At 39.8% G+C, this 17,553-nt stretch overlaps 1 protein-coding gene across 4 annotated transcripts in view; it reads left to right on the forward strand.

Moving 5' to 3' along the window:
• Nucleotides 1–17,553, forward strand: part of RARB (retinoic acid receptor beta) — a 196,281-nt gene that overhangs the window by 119,443 nt on the left and 59,285 nt on the right. For all 4 annotated transcript variants that reach the window (XM_051609292.1, XM_051609295.1, XM_051609296.1 and 1 more), the window contains exon 2: nucleotides 8,284–8,432. In XM_051609292.1, coding sequence (XP_051465252.1) covers nucleotides 8,284–8,432 — 149 coding nt within the window. The remainder of the gene's footprint in view (nucleotides 1–8,283; nucleotides 8,433–17,553) is intronic.

A 17,553-nucleotide genomic window follows, 5' to 3' on the forward strand; every position in this document is an offset into this window, starting at 1 on the left:
ATACTTTTTTTTTTTTTTAAAGACGAGCCTGTTTTGCAGTTTTGCAGTAACGCAGAATTTTCACTGGAGACTGATGTAATTGTGCATGGTAGTGGCCAGGCAGAAAATCACCGACCTGAAAAAACTACAGAGCTAGCATCTTTCGGATGTTTTTCTTCAGTTTTCCATACGATTTATTTTTTTCATTTAACATGTTTTCTTTTTCATTTTGAAGGTAGGCTCCTAATACAAAGTGATGAGCTGCTGCCCTGTAAACTCCACTGTGCCTGCCAAAGCCTCTGGCCATCCTGTCTGTACACTTACTTTCACCCTGGCTCCCTCATGGTGTCTGCCTGGCCATTTATTAAGCGAAAGACGCTCCTGTTCTCAGTTACTAGCGCGTCATTAAGTCTCACTGTCCTGAGAGTAACACAGGTATAACCAGATGCAGTTCTTGTCCCTGATATAATTAATCCTGACAAGCTTTCTGCCTTCCACACTTTCTCAGGTGTAAATGCATCTCTCTGGCAACATGGACACATAAACCTAAATGTAGAACAACTGCATTGCTGATATAACTGTAAAAAACCCCCAACAAAACCAGCCTGAAAAACAGTATCATTTTATTTGAAAAGGTGATGTGAACATGTATCTCCTGTGTTAGTTATACGTACTACTCCTGGGTTTAGTGGAGCTGGTGCTTGAGAACCAGGCATTGCAAACTGGGGTAAACCTTACTCCTGTTTGAAAAAATCCTCCTGAAAAATCTACAGAATATGAGCATGCTTTTACACAACAAGGGCAGCCTCTCATTGTCCTTTACTACCAGCTGTAGTAAATATGTGTGTAGAGTATGTAGTTGCCAGAAGTCTTGGCTTTACTGGGAGAAGCACCAGAGGTGTTTGCAGTGAATGCTTCCCCACCCACCGTACTCGCCGCCCCCCCCCCCCGCCCCCCAGCCCCCAAATACCTGTGGGAGAATGATGTGGCAGCTTCAGAAAAAGGTTTCATGGTGTTTTCATTCAGAAATACATGATTACAGCATATTGGTGATTTCCAGGTAATATGTGCTCAATATTTAAGACTAGCCTGGTAGATTCAGGCTTTCATCAGTGGTATATGAAGCTGATGTGTGCTTGGATAGTATTGTAAAGAGTTGAGGTTTTTTGCGCCAGTTTCTAGTGTTAACTTACTCCTGTGTGGGACACAGCACCCATGTGCATGGCTGCTGCTGAGTTGTCTTCAGGAGAGTGTTCAGGACTTCTCTCAGGGCTCTCTGCCTGAGCATTTGTGTGTAATTGTATAAATGGTGGGGCAGTCTTACAGAAAGCTGGTTCTAAGCTGGCCTTTTAGATCAGAAAATGAAGACAAGCTTTTTATCAACCTGAGTTCCCTGCCAGCAGCACTGGTGGCTCTTGGGGACACAATACACCCAGCCCTGGCCTGCCTTGCACTTGGCAGGTGAGAAAGTTGCACATTCAGACTTGGGGTTCTTCAGAACCCCCGCATTAGACGGACTGAGCACGGACTTCACTGAGTTCCCTGCTTTGTCATGTATCCTGTGTGTAAGTTGGGGCAAAACATGCAAGGCTATGTTTTGAATACCTTGCTGCAGAGCTACAGTTAGGTTGTCAGCTGCTGTTGAAAATCCCAGTTGGGTGCTGCTTGCATTTTTCTAGGAATTTAAGACCCAAGCAAATCAAGCTCTTGGTCTGTCAGTGCTTCTGTTTCCCATTTCTAAAGTAAGAATAGCTCTTCTCTTATCTCACTTAGGTGTTACAGAGGTAAAAATATGAATGCTCACGGGATACTCACATTCTGGAGTGGCAGGGATCACGCTTGTAGATCAGATAGGCAGAAGAGAACAGGATCTTTCATGCTGCTAAATATGGCAGGACCACAAGCTCTGCTGGCTGTGCTGCATGACAGGGACCTGGGGAGCGTCACTCAGATTGTGTGTGATCTGTGCTAGAATGTCACCTGGGAAGATGTGCTGGCAGGTGGGATGCCTGGAGTGCCTTAATAAGTAGCGCTGTAGAGTTAAGTAACTGAGTTTGCATGCTTAACAAATGGATTAATTAAGAAGTCAGACTGGCATAACAGAAAAGTATGTTACAAAAAAATCCCCACCCTTCACTGGGCAACCTCTAGAGCTTACTTGTGGAATTAATAAAATCTGTGCTAGAAATGAACACGTTAACTGCTAAGGAAAATGAATGGTATTATGAGACTAGAATAGAAGGCTAACCAAAAGATAGATGCTGTTGTCTTCTGATTTACTGCAAACAAACCTGGATAGCTCTGCTGTGCTGGTAGTAGGATGCTGAACTGCATTTCCTGGCCCTAATCACCTGGTATGAATAAAGGTTTCAAAGGGCTGTACTCCAGTCATATGGCCAAGATCAGTATCCACTGACTCTGCTGACTTATGTTACATGACTCTGCTGGTTAACGTTACAGATTTGCAATTGAAACTTGGCAATTTTGTTGATGAAAGGCATGAAGGAATGTGATGCAGCTCATTCTCTTGCACTTGTGAACTGGGGGATATACAGCAAATGAGTGCAAACACTTGTTTTCTGTCCTTCCAGTTAGCAAGTACAGCGTGGCATACAAACAGCAAAGGTGTTTGCTAAATTTTTAGATTAATACTTTGAAGTTAGTCTGCTTTTTAACACTGACATGTTAAAATAGTTAAAGTGCTCCAAAGACCTGCTTTGCAAGTAATGGCTCCCCTCGATGTTGCGAAGGCCTTTCAAGGTTCATGCTTTCAAACACCTTTTGACTTGGCAGGATCATGATCATTACCATTATTTGCATTGGAGTAGCCCTGGAAGGTCCTGCAGTGCCGGTTACTGTACAGCACATTCTGAGACCTCTCCCAAAATAGCCCACTGTCTAAATACATGAGATGCAAAAGGGTGGGGGAAGAAAATACTGTCCTGATGGTATGTCTGCCGGCAGCGGAGCAATGGCCAAATTTGTACTTGGAACTTCATTAGGGTACAGATATCAGAGCAGAGAGTGTGCTTAACTTCTTCTTGTACTCAGAAGGCAGAGAGCAGAGTTCAGCAGGACCCCTCTTCTTCCAGATGCGACGGGACAGAAGCCAGCTGTCCGTATCGCTCTTTCACTGACAAGAGTTGTTACAGCAAAAGCACTTTGGCTTTAGATAGAGACTTCTGCCAACTCAGCAGCGCCTATCAGGGCTTGCACCTTGTCTGAGATAGCTGTTGGCGGCAGCAGCCTGTGCCCTAGGCATGTGTCTTAAAGTGACCTGGTCTGAGGCACCTTTTAGGTGACCTTGTGTGCAGCTTGTCCATTTGTAAGGCCTTGAAGATGGGGCTTGTGAGCTCCCTTACCTCTACGTGTTGCCAAGTTTTTTTAATTTTAATCATACTGTATAAATCCTGAGCAGCACGTAGTAAAAACCTATGGATTATTCTTCTAGCTTTTAAAATAACAGAAAAGGATCATTTTGGAATCAACACCCTCCAGCAGAAATCAGGTCACGAAGCTTCATCTTTTTATGTCCCCATTGAAAGTGGAATTCCCCTTTTCAATCTAAAAGCAAACCTAAAGACACAGAGGGTTTTTTTGGCTTTCAGCCCAAAATACACTTTTTTAATACCTAGACAGTCTTGTGGAGATGAACCATGACTTGTTTAAAAGTAATGCTGGAAAAATTGTAAGCAAGAATTAAAATACTTATATTTAACATCATGGCTTTAAGGCAGATGTGTGTAGCTAGGAAGATGAAAAAATTAAAGAAAGAAACCCTCAGACATGGAAAAGATACTTTCTTAAGTACTTCTGAAAATCCTGATAGTATCTCCATCTGAAGTTACCGTGGCAGCCTATGTTTTAATCCAGGTATGCTGTGTTCCCTCGTGATGAAACGCATTCCCTCCTGAACCTCGATGCATACCCAGCCCTATGAGAAAAGATTTTTGACGGTGGTTCCGGTGTTAGGGTTTGGTAATTCGCCCTGCGTTGATTAACATCGGCACACGGCTTCCCCTGAGCCTTTTCCTCCATCCTCCTGCCCCTCCACCCGCTCCACCTCCGAGCCGGCGAGCCGGCTGAAGCAGCGGTCCAGCCCAGCGAGTGCCGGCACACCAAACAGTAGCACGGCTTCTTTGCTTTATGTTCTTTTCTTTACAAGGGAGAAAATGGGAGTCTTCACACAAGGGAAGACTTTGTTTTCCTCTTTCTGTTGTCTGTGATCCCCACCTGTTGTATATATGGTAAAAATATCTGGGACTTATAACCCAGCAACAGTATGCAGCCAGAGTCATGTGTGACCGGGTCAAACACACACTCGCTGGAGGGTCATGGCCAGGTTACTAAGTCAAGGCTGGCAAGTCTCCACGATAATGTTTTCTTTCCCTCTCACTCTTTTTTTTTTTTTTTTTTTTTTCCCCTTCTCTCCTTGTCTGTCTTCCAAACAACAGCTTAAAGAAGGGAAAAAAAAGAAGCCTCTCATAACAATGCAAACTATTTAAGCATGACAAATTCAAATAAGTTTTTTATTAAGAAAAAATTGGGGTGGGGGGGTGGAGTCAATTATATTTTGGATTTAATTTTATGGTATAGTTTTATGTGGCACATGAAAGAGAGAAATTTGTATTGAAACAATTGAGACCCACTTTCCCAGTTCCTGGCTCTTTCCTGGAAGATGATTAAAAGCAGACTTTTTTTTTCCAGACGAGACATAAAAATTAAATGATCTACAGTATATAGTTATTTTTTCAAATGTTTGGAGGCTTATAAATAACTTCTACAATCAAATGCACACATACAAGCAGCAGAGAATCTGGTTCTAATTACTTGTACTTTAGTTGAACTTTGGCGTTTCCTTTGACTTTCTGCCTAATGTATGTGAGCTGTGTGCCTTGCACTCCTGCAGTGAATTCACAAAAAAAAAAAAAGAGGCAAAAAATCCAGACTCTTGTTGGTGCCAACAAAAATGAGGGTTAACAGAATGTTTTGACCAAATGCAACACTTTGCTATTCACCCTAATTAGCTGAAATTGCTGCTTCCCACCAGGGACCCTTAGCTCAGTATTCAAAATTCCCTTGAGGCTATCCAGGAAATGCCATTTGCTTTACAACTTCTTTTTCTTTTAAGGCTCAACTGTCCAAAGTGTGCATTAACACACAAACTTAATAGTCTAAGTTTTTTAGCAAAATGCAGGGCATTTCACAGTGCCTGCCTGTTTCTAGTTGGTCACAAAGTAAAATACCTCCTCCATCTGTCAACATGGTTTATCTGGCAGTAAATTAGCTCTCACAAAGCACGCTGTGCTTTTAAAGATCTTAATCTGCTGCTTTATCTAACCTTTAGAAATATTTCAGACATCTTAGGAATTGTGAAGTGACCGATTGTTTGGGAGTCCCTTTGTGCTTAAGTGGCTGTTCAGGTGTTGGGTGACAGCAATGAGGCTCTGTTTTCTCAGGTGAGTAAGGACTCAAAGTGTCACATCCTTCAGGACAGGACTGACTGGCATGGAAAGAAGTAGGGTCTTTTGTAATTATTTTAATTCTTACTAAAATTCCAAGACTGCTTTAAAAATGCCTCTTCTGGAAATGTTAACTGTCCAGCCCCGTCCTTCCTTTTTTCCACCTTCCATGTGCCCACATGTGTAGAGGTCTTCTGCTGTCATGTCCACTAGCCACCAACATGATATAGAAAGAATGCTTTATACTTCCTGAGCATGAATTGCCACAAATGCCTGCATCAGACTTCTGCTCTTCCATACTGGCAGTACATATATTTTCAAAAAAAGGGTTAAAAAGGCTAAATCCAAGGAAGAATAGTAAGTCAGAAGCCGGAGTTAGAGTCTAGCATGTGTAACCTGAGTTCAAGCCTTCTCCAGAAAGCTCTACATCTTGCCTGTGGTCAAAAGTGAGTGTTCCCAAACCGGCTTTTCTTACAGACATACAATCAAACTCTCTAGATGGTTGTTCATCTGATGCAAGTATTATACTGAATAGATTAAGTTCCTTTAGTGGCACATAAATATGTATGTCTATGGATGTTTTAGGGAGGAGGATTTTCTGGTTTACATTGGCTCTTTCCTTCTTGTATACCTTTTCAAATTGTCCAGAAAATAATTCTCTAGTGGCACTTTCAGCTCTTCAGTTGCTAACTGTGTTGTGTATTTATGAACTGAGCTGGTTGCTTAATCTCTTCTGGGTATCTCAAGTTCCTGGTGCTTGGCCAGTGCCTGACAGACCTCTATTGTACATACGGTTCGTGGTTTGAACACTACTGTTGGATGCTAGTCCTTGTTTAGGATGAAATCATCAAAAAAGCAGAAGTATATCCGTATTATTCCTCAAAGACTGCTTTCCCCAAACTGAAATCACTGAAGGATTGCAGGAGTGTAGTTGTTTTATTGAATGACACAACCTTGTTTTCCCATGAGGACCTTAAAAACTGCCTTTTAGATGGTCTGAGAGAGTTGAATGAGCTAATACGAAACACATTGTCTGCTGGTGTTAGAGTTTTAAAGCTAAAATTTTATCATTCCACAGACTGATTGGAAGTCACCATAATTCATGTATGAGCATTAAATAAGGCACAGAATGTTTGAGGCCTCTCAAGGGCATTTGATGAATCTAACTTTAATTTAAAAGTACTAATAGATTATTGATTCAAGCGGGATGACTGTGCAGAGATCAATAACAGATTACTCTCTGTCTCTCTTAAATACCAGAAATTTCTGTTGAAAAGAAATGATCATTCTTACCTCTGTTTTTATTATGAAAAAACTTCTTTACAGTTTGCTTGGTGCCATAGGAACCTGTAGATTTTTGTTTTGCCAAGGTTCAGTGTCTTTAATGCTGGAAAAGACAAGTATAGTTCTGGACATTGTCTGAACATCACAATTTATGGAGCCACATGTTGTTTTAATTTTCTGTTTTTTTCACAGCCTCATTACTGTTATATACATAAATAAATTGTTCCCATTGGAAAGATATTTCTTTGCTCAGAATCAGAACCTTTAACACTTCAGTCTAGTTCTATTTTCTTCTCAAGAAACATCTGTCCTTGAAGTTAATAGTAGCTTAACCCAAATAAAAATGGCAGAAAGGAGCCCTGCTGCCTCAAGTAATCAGAAGTTGCATCATGCTCTGTGATGCCCTCTGTGAATTCTGCAGAACACGAGTTGACAATGAATCATGAGTTTAATACAAATGGATCATCTTTGTAATCTGAAAAATATAATGTGCAGTAAATCTTGTCTAAGGTTTTCCATTGAGTAATATTCTTTAGGGCCTGCTGTTAGTACTCTTGAGATTTAGCTCTGCTGATAGTGCCTAATATTTCTGGATAGATCTGAGTTCACCGATCCTGTCATTTCTGTGTATCTGTTGAAAAGTTAGGGGGATTAATCTGAGAAGCAGCACAACAGCTAGGTGAAACATGAAAATGTATTGCACATCTACAATAAATGTGAGGAATGATGACAGCATATCACAGAAAAATAATGCAGATGTTTTGGAAAGATGTAGTTCACATCGTACCTTGCATTGTAGAGCTTTCATGTCCTTTCCCTGAAAGGGCTAACTGGCTTTTCAGCAGGTTCAAAACAGATGACCATCTAGAAATATTAAGGCAATAAAGGGATGTGGGGTCATAATATGTAAGTAGCTTTTTCTCAGAGAGGTTTATTGATGATAAAAATCCTGAGGTGGGTAAGGAAGTGTTACTGGGTTGTGCAAGTTTTACAGATACAAAGGAAGACTTGGTCAGGTAATTTTGTCTCTTTATGAGTGTCCTGATGCATGCCAGTATGCTGCTGTAGCAGAAATGCATGTTGGAAGTGTTGCCTTTTGTAGAAAAAGGCAAAGAGATAAAAGAGCTCTTCCCAAATCAGGCACTGATTGGAAGGGTCCATGCCACAAGCAGTTTCCCAGTGAAGGCTGATATCCAGCACACACACAGGGATCCCACGGAGTTCAGCAGGCTAAAACCAGAACATATGCTGAAAGTTGTCCATTTTTGGAGCCTGGTAGGAGATTGAAGTCCTGTATCTGAAACGAGATTAAGCTTTTGTGGTGCTGAGTAGCTGGATCATGAGACATGATCGGGTACTTTAAAATACACTTTTGAGGCTGCAGCATGTATTCCTGTCATTATTTACCTTACATTAGAGTTCTCCTTAAATTTTGCTAGCAAAGACAAAAGAATGCTTATTATACAAAGATAGATATGAGCCAGTTTGATAGTTATAATACAGTAAATAATCAGTTATTTAAAACTCATTCATAAATCATTCTTTTCTTCTTTTGTAGCAGTTGAAACTCAGAGCACCAGTTCTGAGGAACTTGTTCCGAGCCCTCCTTCACCACTTCCACCTCCTCGAGTTTACAAGCCCTGTTTTGTCTGTCAAGACAAGTCATCTGGATATCACTATGGTGTCAGTGCTTGTGAGGGATGTAAGGTGAGTGCCACCATCTCCCTTTCCTTTGATAGGACTGTGTTTAGAGAGGAGCAAAGCAATGCAGTTTGGTGTGACTTGATTGTCTCCAAAGAAGCTTGTACCTTTCTTGTGTGAATTAATTCTGATTCATACGTAAAGCTAAGTGAATCGCCATTGTGCCATGAATTATTTCCCTTCATAACTTCTGCCAAATAATGTCTTTTAGGGACTTCCATAAGTATTGACTGACATGGAAATGTGATCGTAGAAGCACAGATATTTAAATAATAAATTGAAGATGCTTTGAGACTCTTCACTGTCCATCTGTAGATCAGGTATACCCTGAGAACTCACATGGTCATTGTCTGTTCTCAGCCTCTTTTTTTTCCTGTGTGCTGCTACCTCTGTATATCCACAGGATGGAATTTGGGAAAAGGATCTGAGCATCTGGAAATTTTTTGCATAGTCTCTAACTATCTAACTAATCTCAAATCAAATTGGGAATTTGAGGATTAGCAGGTTGGTATTTGCAAAATTTAATTTGGCAGGCTACAGTACTGGCACATCTGCTAGTGGCTTTCCAGTGCCTTGATTGTCAGAGCATGAATTGACCATCCATAGGATGTGGTAATACGATCTGCTGTTCTAAAAGTAGAGGATGTCTAGAGACTAGACACACATCAGAGAAGCAGTGTCAGCTAAACCATGTGTGTATGGCAATAATTAGATGTGTGCATGCAGGGAATGGTATGTGTGTAAGGAAGAAGGTAATGCAAAAAAAGCTAAAAAAATAAAAATTAAAAAAAAAAATCATAGGACAGATGCTGTCATAGTTAACTTGGTTTGTTATGGTACCCTAACACAGCGTTCTTATTTTAATGATTAAACAAAAGACCTATCATTTTAATCCATCAAATTAAAATAGTTGTGTGGTGCTTAGTACAGTGACAATTCTAATGCATGATGAAAATGTGACAGGTGCTACATCCATATAAATAAAATTAATAAAAGGTATTTTGCTGGTTTATTTGTATGGAACTTTAGAATATTTTTCAGTACTGTGCAGTTAGGCATTCTTTTTTATTCTTTGAACTTGAAACTTCTACCATGCTACTGGCCTTTTGTAGGGACATAAAATACAGTCCTGAATTTGTGCCATTAGACAGGAAACTATAGGATTAAATTCTGCTTTCTCCCACATGTCATAGGCATAGATAATGGAGTATTGAAAGTAATTATTTAAGCTTTCCTCAGTTTTAGAATCTCTTTCTTGTGTTGAGATTTTCCTTGGATATTGTGTCTGTATTTTTTTTTCTTTTAGCTGTCACAAGTGCCTGTTAGGAAGAATTATGGTAAGAACATGCTGTAGCTGATTTCATTAAATAGGAAGTTTCATCATACTCAGGTGCTAATGCACAAATGCTGGTGTCATTTGCTCACCTGTGTTACCTCTAAGCACAGATGTAATAGCAGACAGTGGCAGAAAGGTCACATGTCCCTAAGACTTCATTATGTTTGAAAAAAATGCAACAATATACTGGAGGGCTTTTATTGGTATACTGCAAAGCATGTTCATAGATAATTAAATCAATGCCACACTTGTCAAAATACATGAAGAAATCCATTTTGTAGTGTGTTAGCCATTCAACACCACCAAAAAACCCATCTTCACTTACTTGCTAATTTGCAAAATTGGTTAATTCAGCACTTAGCAATAGCTGTTGTTATAAGAAAAAGAAAAAAGGAGATTAGTTACATACAAAATTTGTCAGTCTATGAGAAACAGCAAGATTCCAAAGCAAAAACTTGGCTACTTGAGGCTGGTAGTACTTGAGTTAGTTGACAACAGGTTGGACTAGGATTTTATTAGTGTCTTCCACTGATTGAATCAACTTCCTTAGTGAGTGCCAGGAACTGGCAAAGAATCTTATGTGACCACTGGATCAACTAGCAGTCCCTTTGGTGGACAGTTAATGTACTACATTTGCTGTTCAACAACTTTCAAACTTTCAAAGTTGTCTGAGCTTTCAGGTCAAAAGAAGGGGTGTGCTGGATGACAGCAGTATCTGACCACAACACCAGGCCTCAGAAACCTCTGCGTTGCCAGTATCTACTCTTGCTCTGAAGAATGTTACCCTTTTCTCTTGAGCCCTTTTTGACTGTTTGGCTTATTTTTCTTTTCCTTATCTTTGCTCTACACTTGGTTTCACACTCTCCTTGGTCCTGTACTGTAAGAAAGCTGCCACTTTGTACTTCTTATGTCTAACCATCCCGACTCCTGCCTGTACTCAAGTCTGCCTTCACCCTTGGTTCCCATTATCAGCTACTTCTTCATGCTTCTCTTTGTCTCCAGCCTCCTTCATACAAAAATTCAGCCACTTGCTTTGCAAGTTTAAATAAACACTGAGAACTGAGTACTGCCCCTGGGGAAGCCTTGTCTCCTGTGGTTCTCTGCCTTTCAGTCGGTTAACCCTGGTTTATTAGAGAGCCTCTTTCACTGAAGGCTTCTGCTCCGTATGGAGCTGGAGTTACCTGCTGGTTCTTTGGTGAACCAGGGAGCAATAATAAGGGAGAATTCATGTTACAGCCTTTTGTCTAGTTAGGAAACTTGATTTATTTCTCTTTTAACTGAACACACATCATGCCATTTCAAAGAACTTTGTTTTCTTTGAGATTTGGAGTTTCACCGAAGCTGACCAGCATGTTCAAAAGCTGCCTGGATGGGTAAAGGCAACCTCACTTATGGGGACGGTTAGGTTACACAAAGTTAATTCCATAAGAAGCCAGAGTATTATATTCCAACTGAATCAAGGATTAAGTATCTTTTTCTCCTCTTTTCCTCTGACCTGGTTGCCAGCATTTATTTTTTCACCTGATTTTCAATCTCTGTTCTGTGATGTTAAATCTTAAATTCACTCCTTTTTCTTTCTGCATTGCACCTCCCTCTGGTCTGGGGATGTTTTCTCAAGTATTTTCCTTTTTCCTTTTCCTTTCCTTTCCTTCCTTCAAAATCCTGGCAGTCTTGTTTCTCAAGGGAAACACAAATGGAAAACTTTGCTCATATCATATTTATCTAATTAGGGCCCCACTCCTTTTGTTTTTCTGTGCTTGCTCTCCTTTGATTTTCTTCTAGTTCTCTATGTTTCTTTCTCCCTTGCCTGTCTGCTTTGAGCTCCAGTGAAGCTGCCTTCACAGTGATCATTAGCAGTCTCCACCTAGGGACAGCTTTCTGTCCTCCAGGTTTTGGGTTGATGACTGCCTTTGATTAAGCAGGCTTTCTTTTTTCCCGCCTTTCGGGGTTCTTTAGATTCTCCTACTACTTTGCTTACTGTTTATTCAGTGTCTCCTTAAATGGCTCTTTATCCACTTCCTGATGCTGTTCCCTGAGGTTCAGTTCGTTGCTTTTCTGTCTCAAAAGCATCACATACTGACCTATTTTATGGTAGACCAACAAGGAAGGTCATGGCAGAATTCTGTTCATAAAGAGTGTATTCTTAATGGAGAGCCTTCCATCCATGAGCCCTTGGAGAGCTGCACTGGAAATCTTGTCCCCCCTAAATTGTCATCCACCCATGGATGATTTCCAAAGTTGGAAATCCATCTCTGACTTCCTCCCCTGCCATCTTTCCCTGGTGTGCCCTCTTGCTCACCTCACTGGTACCTTAGACACAGAGTTCATGAAGACAGGAATTTCCATCCTCTCTCTTTGTGACATCACCAACTGTAATCTCATGGCATTCAGTTTTTTCAGATGTCGTGCCATGATGACATAATTTCTGATCGGCAGCACTGTAATTCACACAATTTGTTGTCCTTTTTCCTCCAGAATCTGCCTTCAGCTGCTTTCATTGCCAAACCATTGCTGTGTTTTTTTTAGTTGGTGACTAGATTATTCCCTTCTCCTAACCTTCCTTCCCCTTCTCCTACTTGCTGTCATCCTTGTACTTTATTCTTTCAGATACCTTGGAACAGCCTTCTAACTTCCTTTGTCAAAATCTTTCTTGGTATTCTAAGGGCCACTTTTTAAGTGATCCTCCTGCCTTACTCATTACCATAGTCTTCAGTACTGTGCCCTATTAGAAAGACTGTTCTGTGACTTGGTTTGATATACTAGTCTTTTAAGGGTTTTAGGGGCTAAAATATTTTGTGATACACGCTTATGAACCACAATGAAAGTTTAGGAGCTGTCTAAATAATTTTAAGCTATCTTGTTTTCTAATTTTAGTACATTCATTCTGAAAATTTTATTAGTGATTGTAGATTTAGATTACCTGACTTCTTGCCTTCCATATTTGAAATCTGGACTCTTTCAGAAGGATGATATCCTGAGCTTTTTTATCAATTTGGCCAGTCAGTTAGCAATCAGGATTTTTTGTGTTTTAAACTGATTTAAAAAAATATCTTGGCTTTCTGTTTTCTTTCTGGGTGTTATGCTGCAAAAGGTTTATGTGCATCATAGCCTGTCAGTAGGTTTGTTGTACGCGTTAGAATCTCAAAACCAAACTGATCTTCACCATGCACTTCTTTTTGGTAAGAAAAATTCCAGCTGTCTTTTTATGTGTAAATCACAATAGATTGACAATATTCAACTTCTTTACAATTTTTCCATTTTGTAAACTGTATGGCTTCTCAGAGTTGGGTTTTGGAATCCAGTCATGTATTCCATGGCCTCAGTTTAAAACCTTTGAAATATTTTTTTTCATATATATATATTTTTTTATCTCCAGTTTCTGCATATTGTTAGATCACACGCAAACAAATTCCATACAAAATGAGTGACTTGGATTTGTCCAGCTGGTAGAAGTGGGTATAGAGCTGGCTGTCACCAAAAGCTCAGCTCTTTGGTCCTGACTTGACTGGTCATTGGAGCGGGGTTTGCAGAAAGGAAGACTGTAGTAGGCTGGATTCCCCACACAATGCCATCATTGTGTGGGCAAGGAGGAGAAGCTGGTGTTCTGGCAGCTTCAGCTGTCTCTGAAAGCCTTGTCCCTTGTTCTGGGCATTTAAAAGACAGCATTCCTCAGCTGGCAATCCTGCCTGGATGCCTAGCTTGAATTTGGTGGGCAGCAAAGATGCCTAGAGCAGTTTCAGGAGAGAAGACAGTGCATCATATAGGATAGTAGGTTTATGGTCCAGCAGTTTTGTCTGAATGATCAAAGTGCCTCTCTGCCTGTTGTTGATGCTAACGGACAAAATTGTGGATAAATCTACTTCAGTACTGAGAGATCCCAGGTTGGCTTTTATCATAAAGGAAGAATAACTTTCCTTCCATCAGAGTTTTCATATAAAATCACATCTAATGTGGGATCATTAAAGTAAAAAGGTAGCCACATTTAGTATATTTTCAAAGGTCTGCAGCTATGAAAATACATCAATTTGTTTGACACCTTCCTGACTTTTTTTTTTTTTTTAAATTGCAAAGGATTTAAGCAATATGCAAAATAGGCATTGATATAAACCCTGACATTTAGGTCTAGAATTCTGTAGGCCTGACTCCCACAAAAAAGTGAAGGTATACATGGCAGAAGAAAAGACAAAAAAGAGATTAAATAGGTCTTTTGCTTTGTCCAGATTTGCTGATCCATGTGGATGTTTAGCTTGGGAAAAAAAGCTGTTATTTTGTTACAGCTTTATCTTACTTGCTTACAGATGGAATGGGAAGCAGTCCTACCACTCGAGGCTCAAAATTAGTTGTCTAACTTTGAAAACTGAGCTCTCTGCAGTCAGTGGAGAGAGAGGAGCTCCTCTGATAGCTGGTTCAGAGCATCTAAACTCTGGGTCACCTTCCGGAGCAGCCCTTCCCCATAAGCCATTGGCTTGGGTGCCCAAAGCACAGCTGTGTTATTTTTCTCTATGATACCTCGTATGGTTATGTCCTGCTGGAGACTGAGAGGGTTGGGGTTCCCATCTTGTGGGGACATGAATCTGTGGTCAGCATCAGTCCACAGCAGATTTACAAAATGCTACTGACAGAGAGTGGATCCGGGGTTGATTTAAGTATTGATTTGAAGTTCAATGGCAAGGATATTCTGCTTTGGTCTGCAAGAAATGTTGATGAGTGACCTAATTGTAGGGATTCTCATAGCCAAGTTCCCTTTATGGAACAGTGTACTTCAGGACAGATGCATTTTTCTTCTAGTACTGCTTCTTACGTCATGCGAGGACAGATTTTCATTTTCTTAGGCAGTTCTGGGCTTATAGAGGGATCTTAAACAGCAGTTCTTTTTGATAACACTGCTCTTGCACATTATCTTCTAGCTATAATGTAATTGTATTTAAGTCTATATTTATGCCCCCTTACTGGGAATTAAAGATCCAGACATATAATTTTCTCAGTTATTTAACATAAAAAAATAAAAGCAAACTTCATAAAACCAGCTAACTAATACTCTTACTTGACTTTGTTTTCCTGGCATGTTTTAATCATGTGCAACTGAAACAAAAAGTAAGAAATGGAAAGTTTAAAATATGTGCATGGTATGATTTGTATCAGGGAAAGAAGTAATACTGTTTGCAGCAATGCAATTGTAAAAGCTCCTATCAGTTCAAAGAAAAATATAGATCAGCTTGAATGATCAAGCTGTATTCATCTCCATTTAAGCTGTATTAGTAAGTGACAGTGCCAGCAGTAGAGATGCATGCTGTCGTTCATGCACAGCTATGAAAAATTCCTCAAATCATGGAAAATTGCTGCTAGTTTCAGCTAAATCAACAATCATTTTTTTATAAGGTGAAAAACATATTTTGAGATACATTTCTGCATACCATTAATATAACCTGATCTTAAACCGTTAGCACTTTGCAGTGTAGCAACATTCAGAGGCATTTGTTTGCAGAAAGCAGTGCCATATGCAGGCAGACATTAAATGAGTTGCAACTTATTTACAGGAGGTAAAGAAAACCTGGAGGTTTTATATATTTCATACTGTCATACTGATTGTTTTAATGCTGTCTTGGATTGTAGTTTTCAAAATAACCAAATAAAGGAAAGCACGGTTTTCTTGGAAAAGCTGATATCTGTGTTTCAGTAAGTTATTAATTAATTTTCTCTTTGGAAGATAAAATATTCACCAAATACGGAATTTATTTCAGTTTTTTTGAGGATGGGAAAACATATTTATTGGAAGTCCACTGACAGCAAGTAAATATTATTAAATAGATGGGATCAAGGACAAAAAAATAGTGTTTCCATGTATTTTAAAATATCTTTTCTGGGTTGTGTGAGTGATATGAAATGAAGAAAAAATATAATTAATTGCCAGCTTTACAGATAATAAAAATTAAAATAATGTTGTGCATTTGAATGGTATATTTGATTTCCATTTCTTTGGACCCAAGTTATGGATTATACCTTTACTGCTCCCCTGCACTAGACTTCTGGAACACAGATGGACAAAGAACAGCGGTGTCTGTAGGGGGTATAGCACATACTTTCAGAGCTGATCTTCCTCTTATCCTGCCCATTGCCCTCAGTTATAGACAGGTGGCTCATCTTAAGCTGTGAGAATCGTTGCTTTTACTGATTATTTTATTTGTTTCTGGCAGTGTCGCCAGTGCTACAAAAATTGCAGAGATTATCCCAAATTACATTCTAACCATGCTGCTCCAGTTGTGAGCACAGGGGCTAATGTCCTGTGGAAACAGGAACTGGAAACTACTGTCTTCTTTTTGCAAATCTGTCAAATAGCAGCATACAACTACTTGGATTAAATCTCTCACTCCCTTTTGCTGCAAAATTCCCAACACCATCAGTGAAGTCTTTCTCAAAAAGAACAGCGGCATCAGGCTATGAAAGTATGTGCATCAGTGACCAGCCACATTTTGGGGTGCTGCTTTGCTGTGCTGTGTATCTGGAAGGTTTCTGGCTGCACTGGCTAATGCTTCTCCTGCATGCAGCCCTCTCCTGTGGTCATTTTGGATGCAGCCATCCCTTTTGGGAAGCCAAAGGAGTTAACTAATGTAGATGTGGGCTTCCCCAACATATGTCAGCCAGCCATAGTGCCCATGACTGTTCCCAAGAGTATTTACTAATACAGATGTAGTATTCATATCTCCTGACCTTGCATATCTTTTTAGGGTCTTTGGCCAATAATCAGACCATAACAGCTGCAGTTTTTTTCATTATTGTTGTTGTTATTAAATAGACATTTCTATCCAGCTTTCACCTGCCCATAGCTGCTATGGCTTACTAGCAGATGGCTGAGAGAGCAGAGATTCACAGCATATCAGGAAGGTGCACATGGTTTGCAACAACTTCAACAGAATTAACCAAATGATATATACATGTAAAAGTGATGACTATGCAAATGACCTTGTGACATACTGACCAGAGATGTCAGAAGCAGGTGGGCTGTGGTTGAGGGTGATACTTTTGCCTCCTGAGAAGTCCCCAGTTTGCATGTAGTGAATGCGGAGTGTGTTTTTATTTTCCTGTATGTATGTTCTAATGGAATTTACTTTTGCAATTTTCTTCAGAAGAGGTGGGGGGGAAAGCATTTCATTTTGTTCTCATATTTTCAATCTGTTTAATAACTCTCCATTAGTTTAAGGGCCATGTGTTGAGTACAAGCTGTCCTGTGCACACCCATAATGTTACAGGGTAGGAAAAAAATGCTGCTTTCCACCAGGTTTAATACAATATTTTATAATATTATCTTTAGAAGTATTGTTTGCAGGGGTAGTTCGGCAGATAAGGAAACTGGGATATCTGACCAAACATCTCAGAATTAAATACTCTGAGACTTTCAGTATTCAGAACAGTAACAGCCTACCTTTTTTGCTTTACACTATGCCAAATGTATTTATGCTTACTGAACTGCAATTACAGATGTGTAAAATTACAATGAACTAGTTTTCATTTTCTAACACTGGAACCTTTTAGAAACTGTGTAATAAGACATTGATAGAGAAGGATACATAACTACTTGGTCTGTTTAATTTAGATTTAGGCTAGCTTGCTGGACTGTACCACAAAGTGTGTGGTTTTTTCCTGGAAGAAACAGGAGAATAGAATAGTTTGTTGAGTGTGTTTCTGGCTGAGCACTGACTTTGTTGCTGGTGGGATGGTTGCAGTCCCTGTTCTGCTTGCGTTAGGCATCTTTTTAAGTTGTAGTTTGCATTTTTCTGTACAAGAACTTAAAAA

This window comes from Apus apus, chromosome 2 (genome assembly GCF_020740795.1).
Source record: "Apus apus isolate bApuApu2 chromosome 2, bApuApu2.pri.cur, whole genome shotgun sequence".
Lineage (NCBI taxonomy): Eukaryota > Metazoa > Chordata > Aves > Apodiformes > Apodidae > Apus > Apus apus.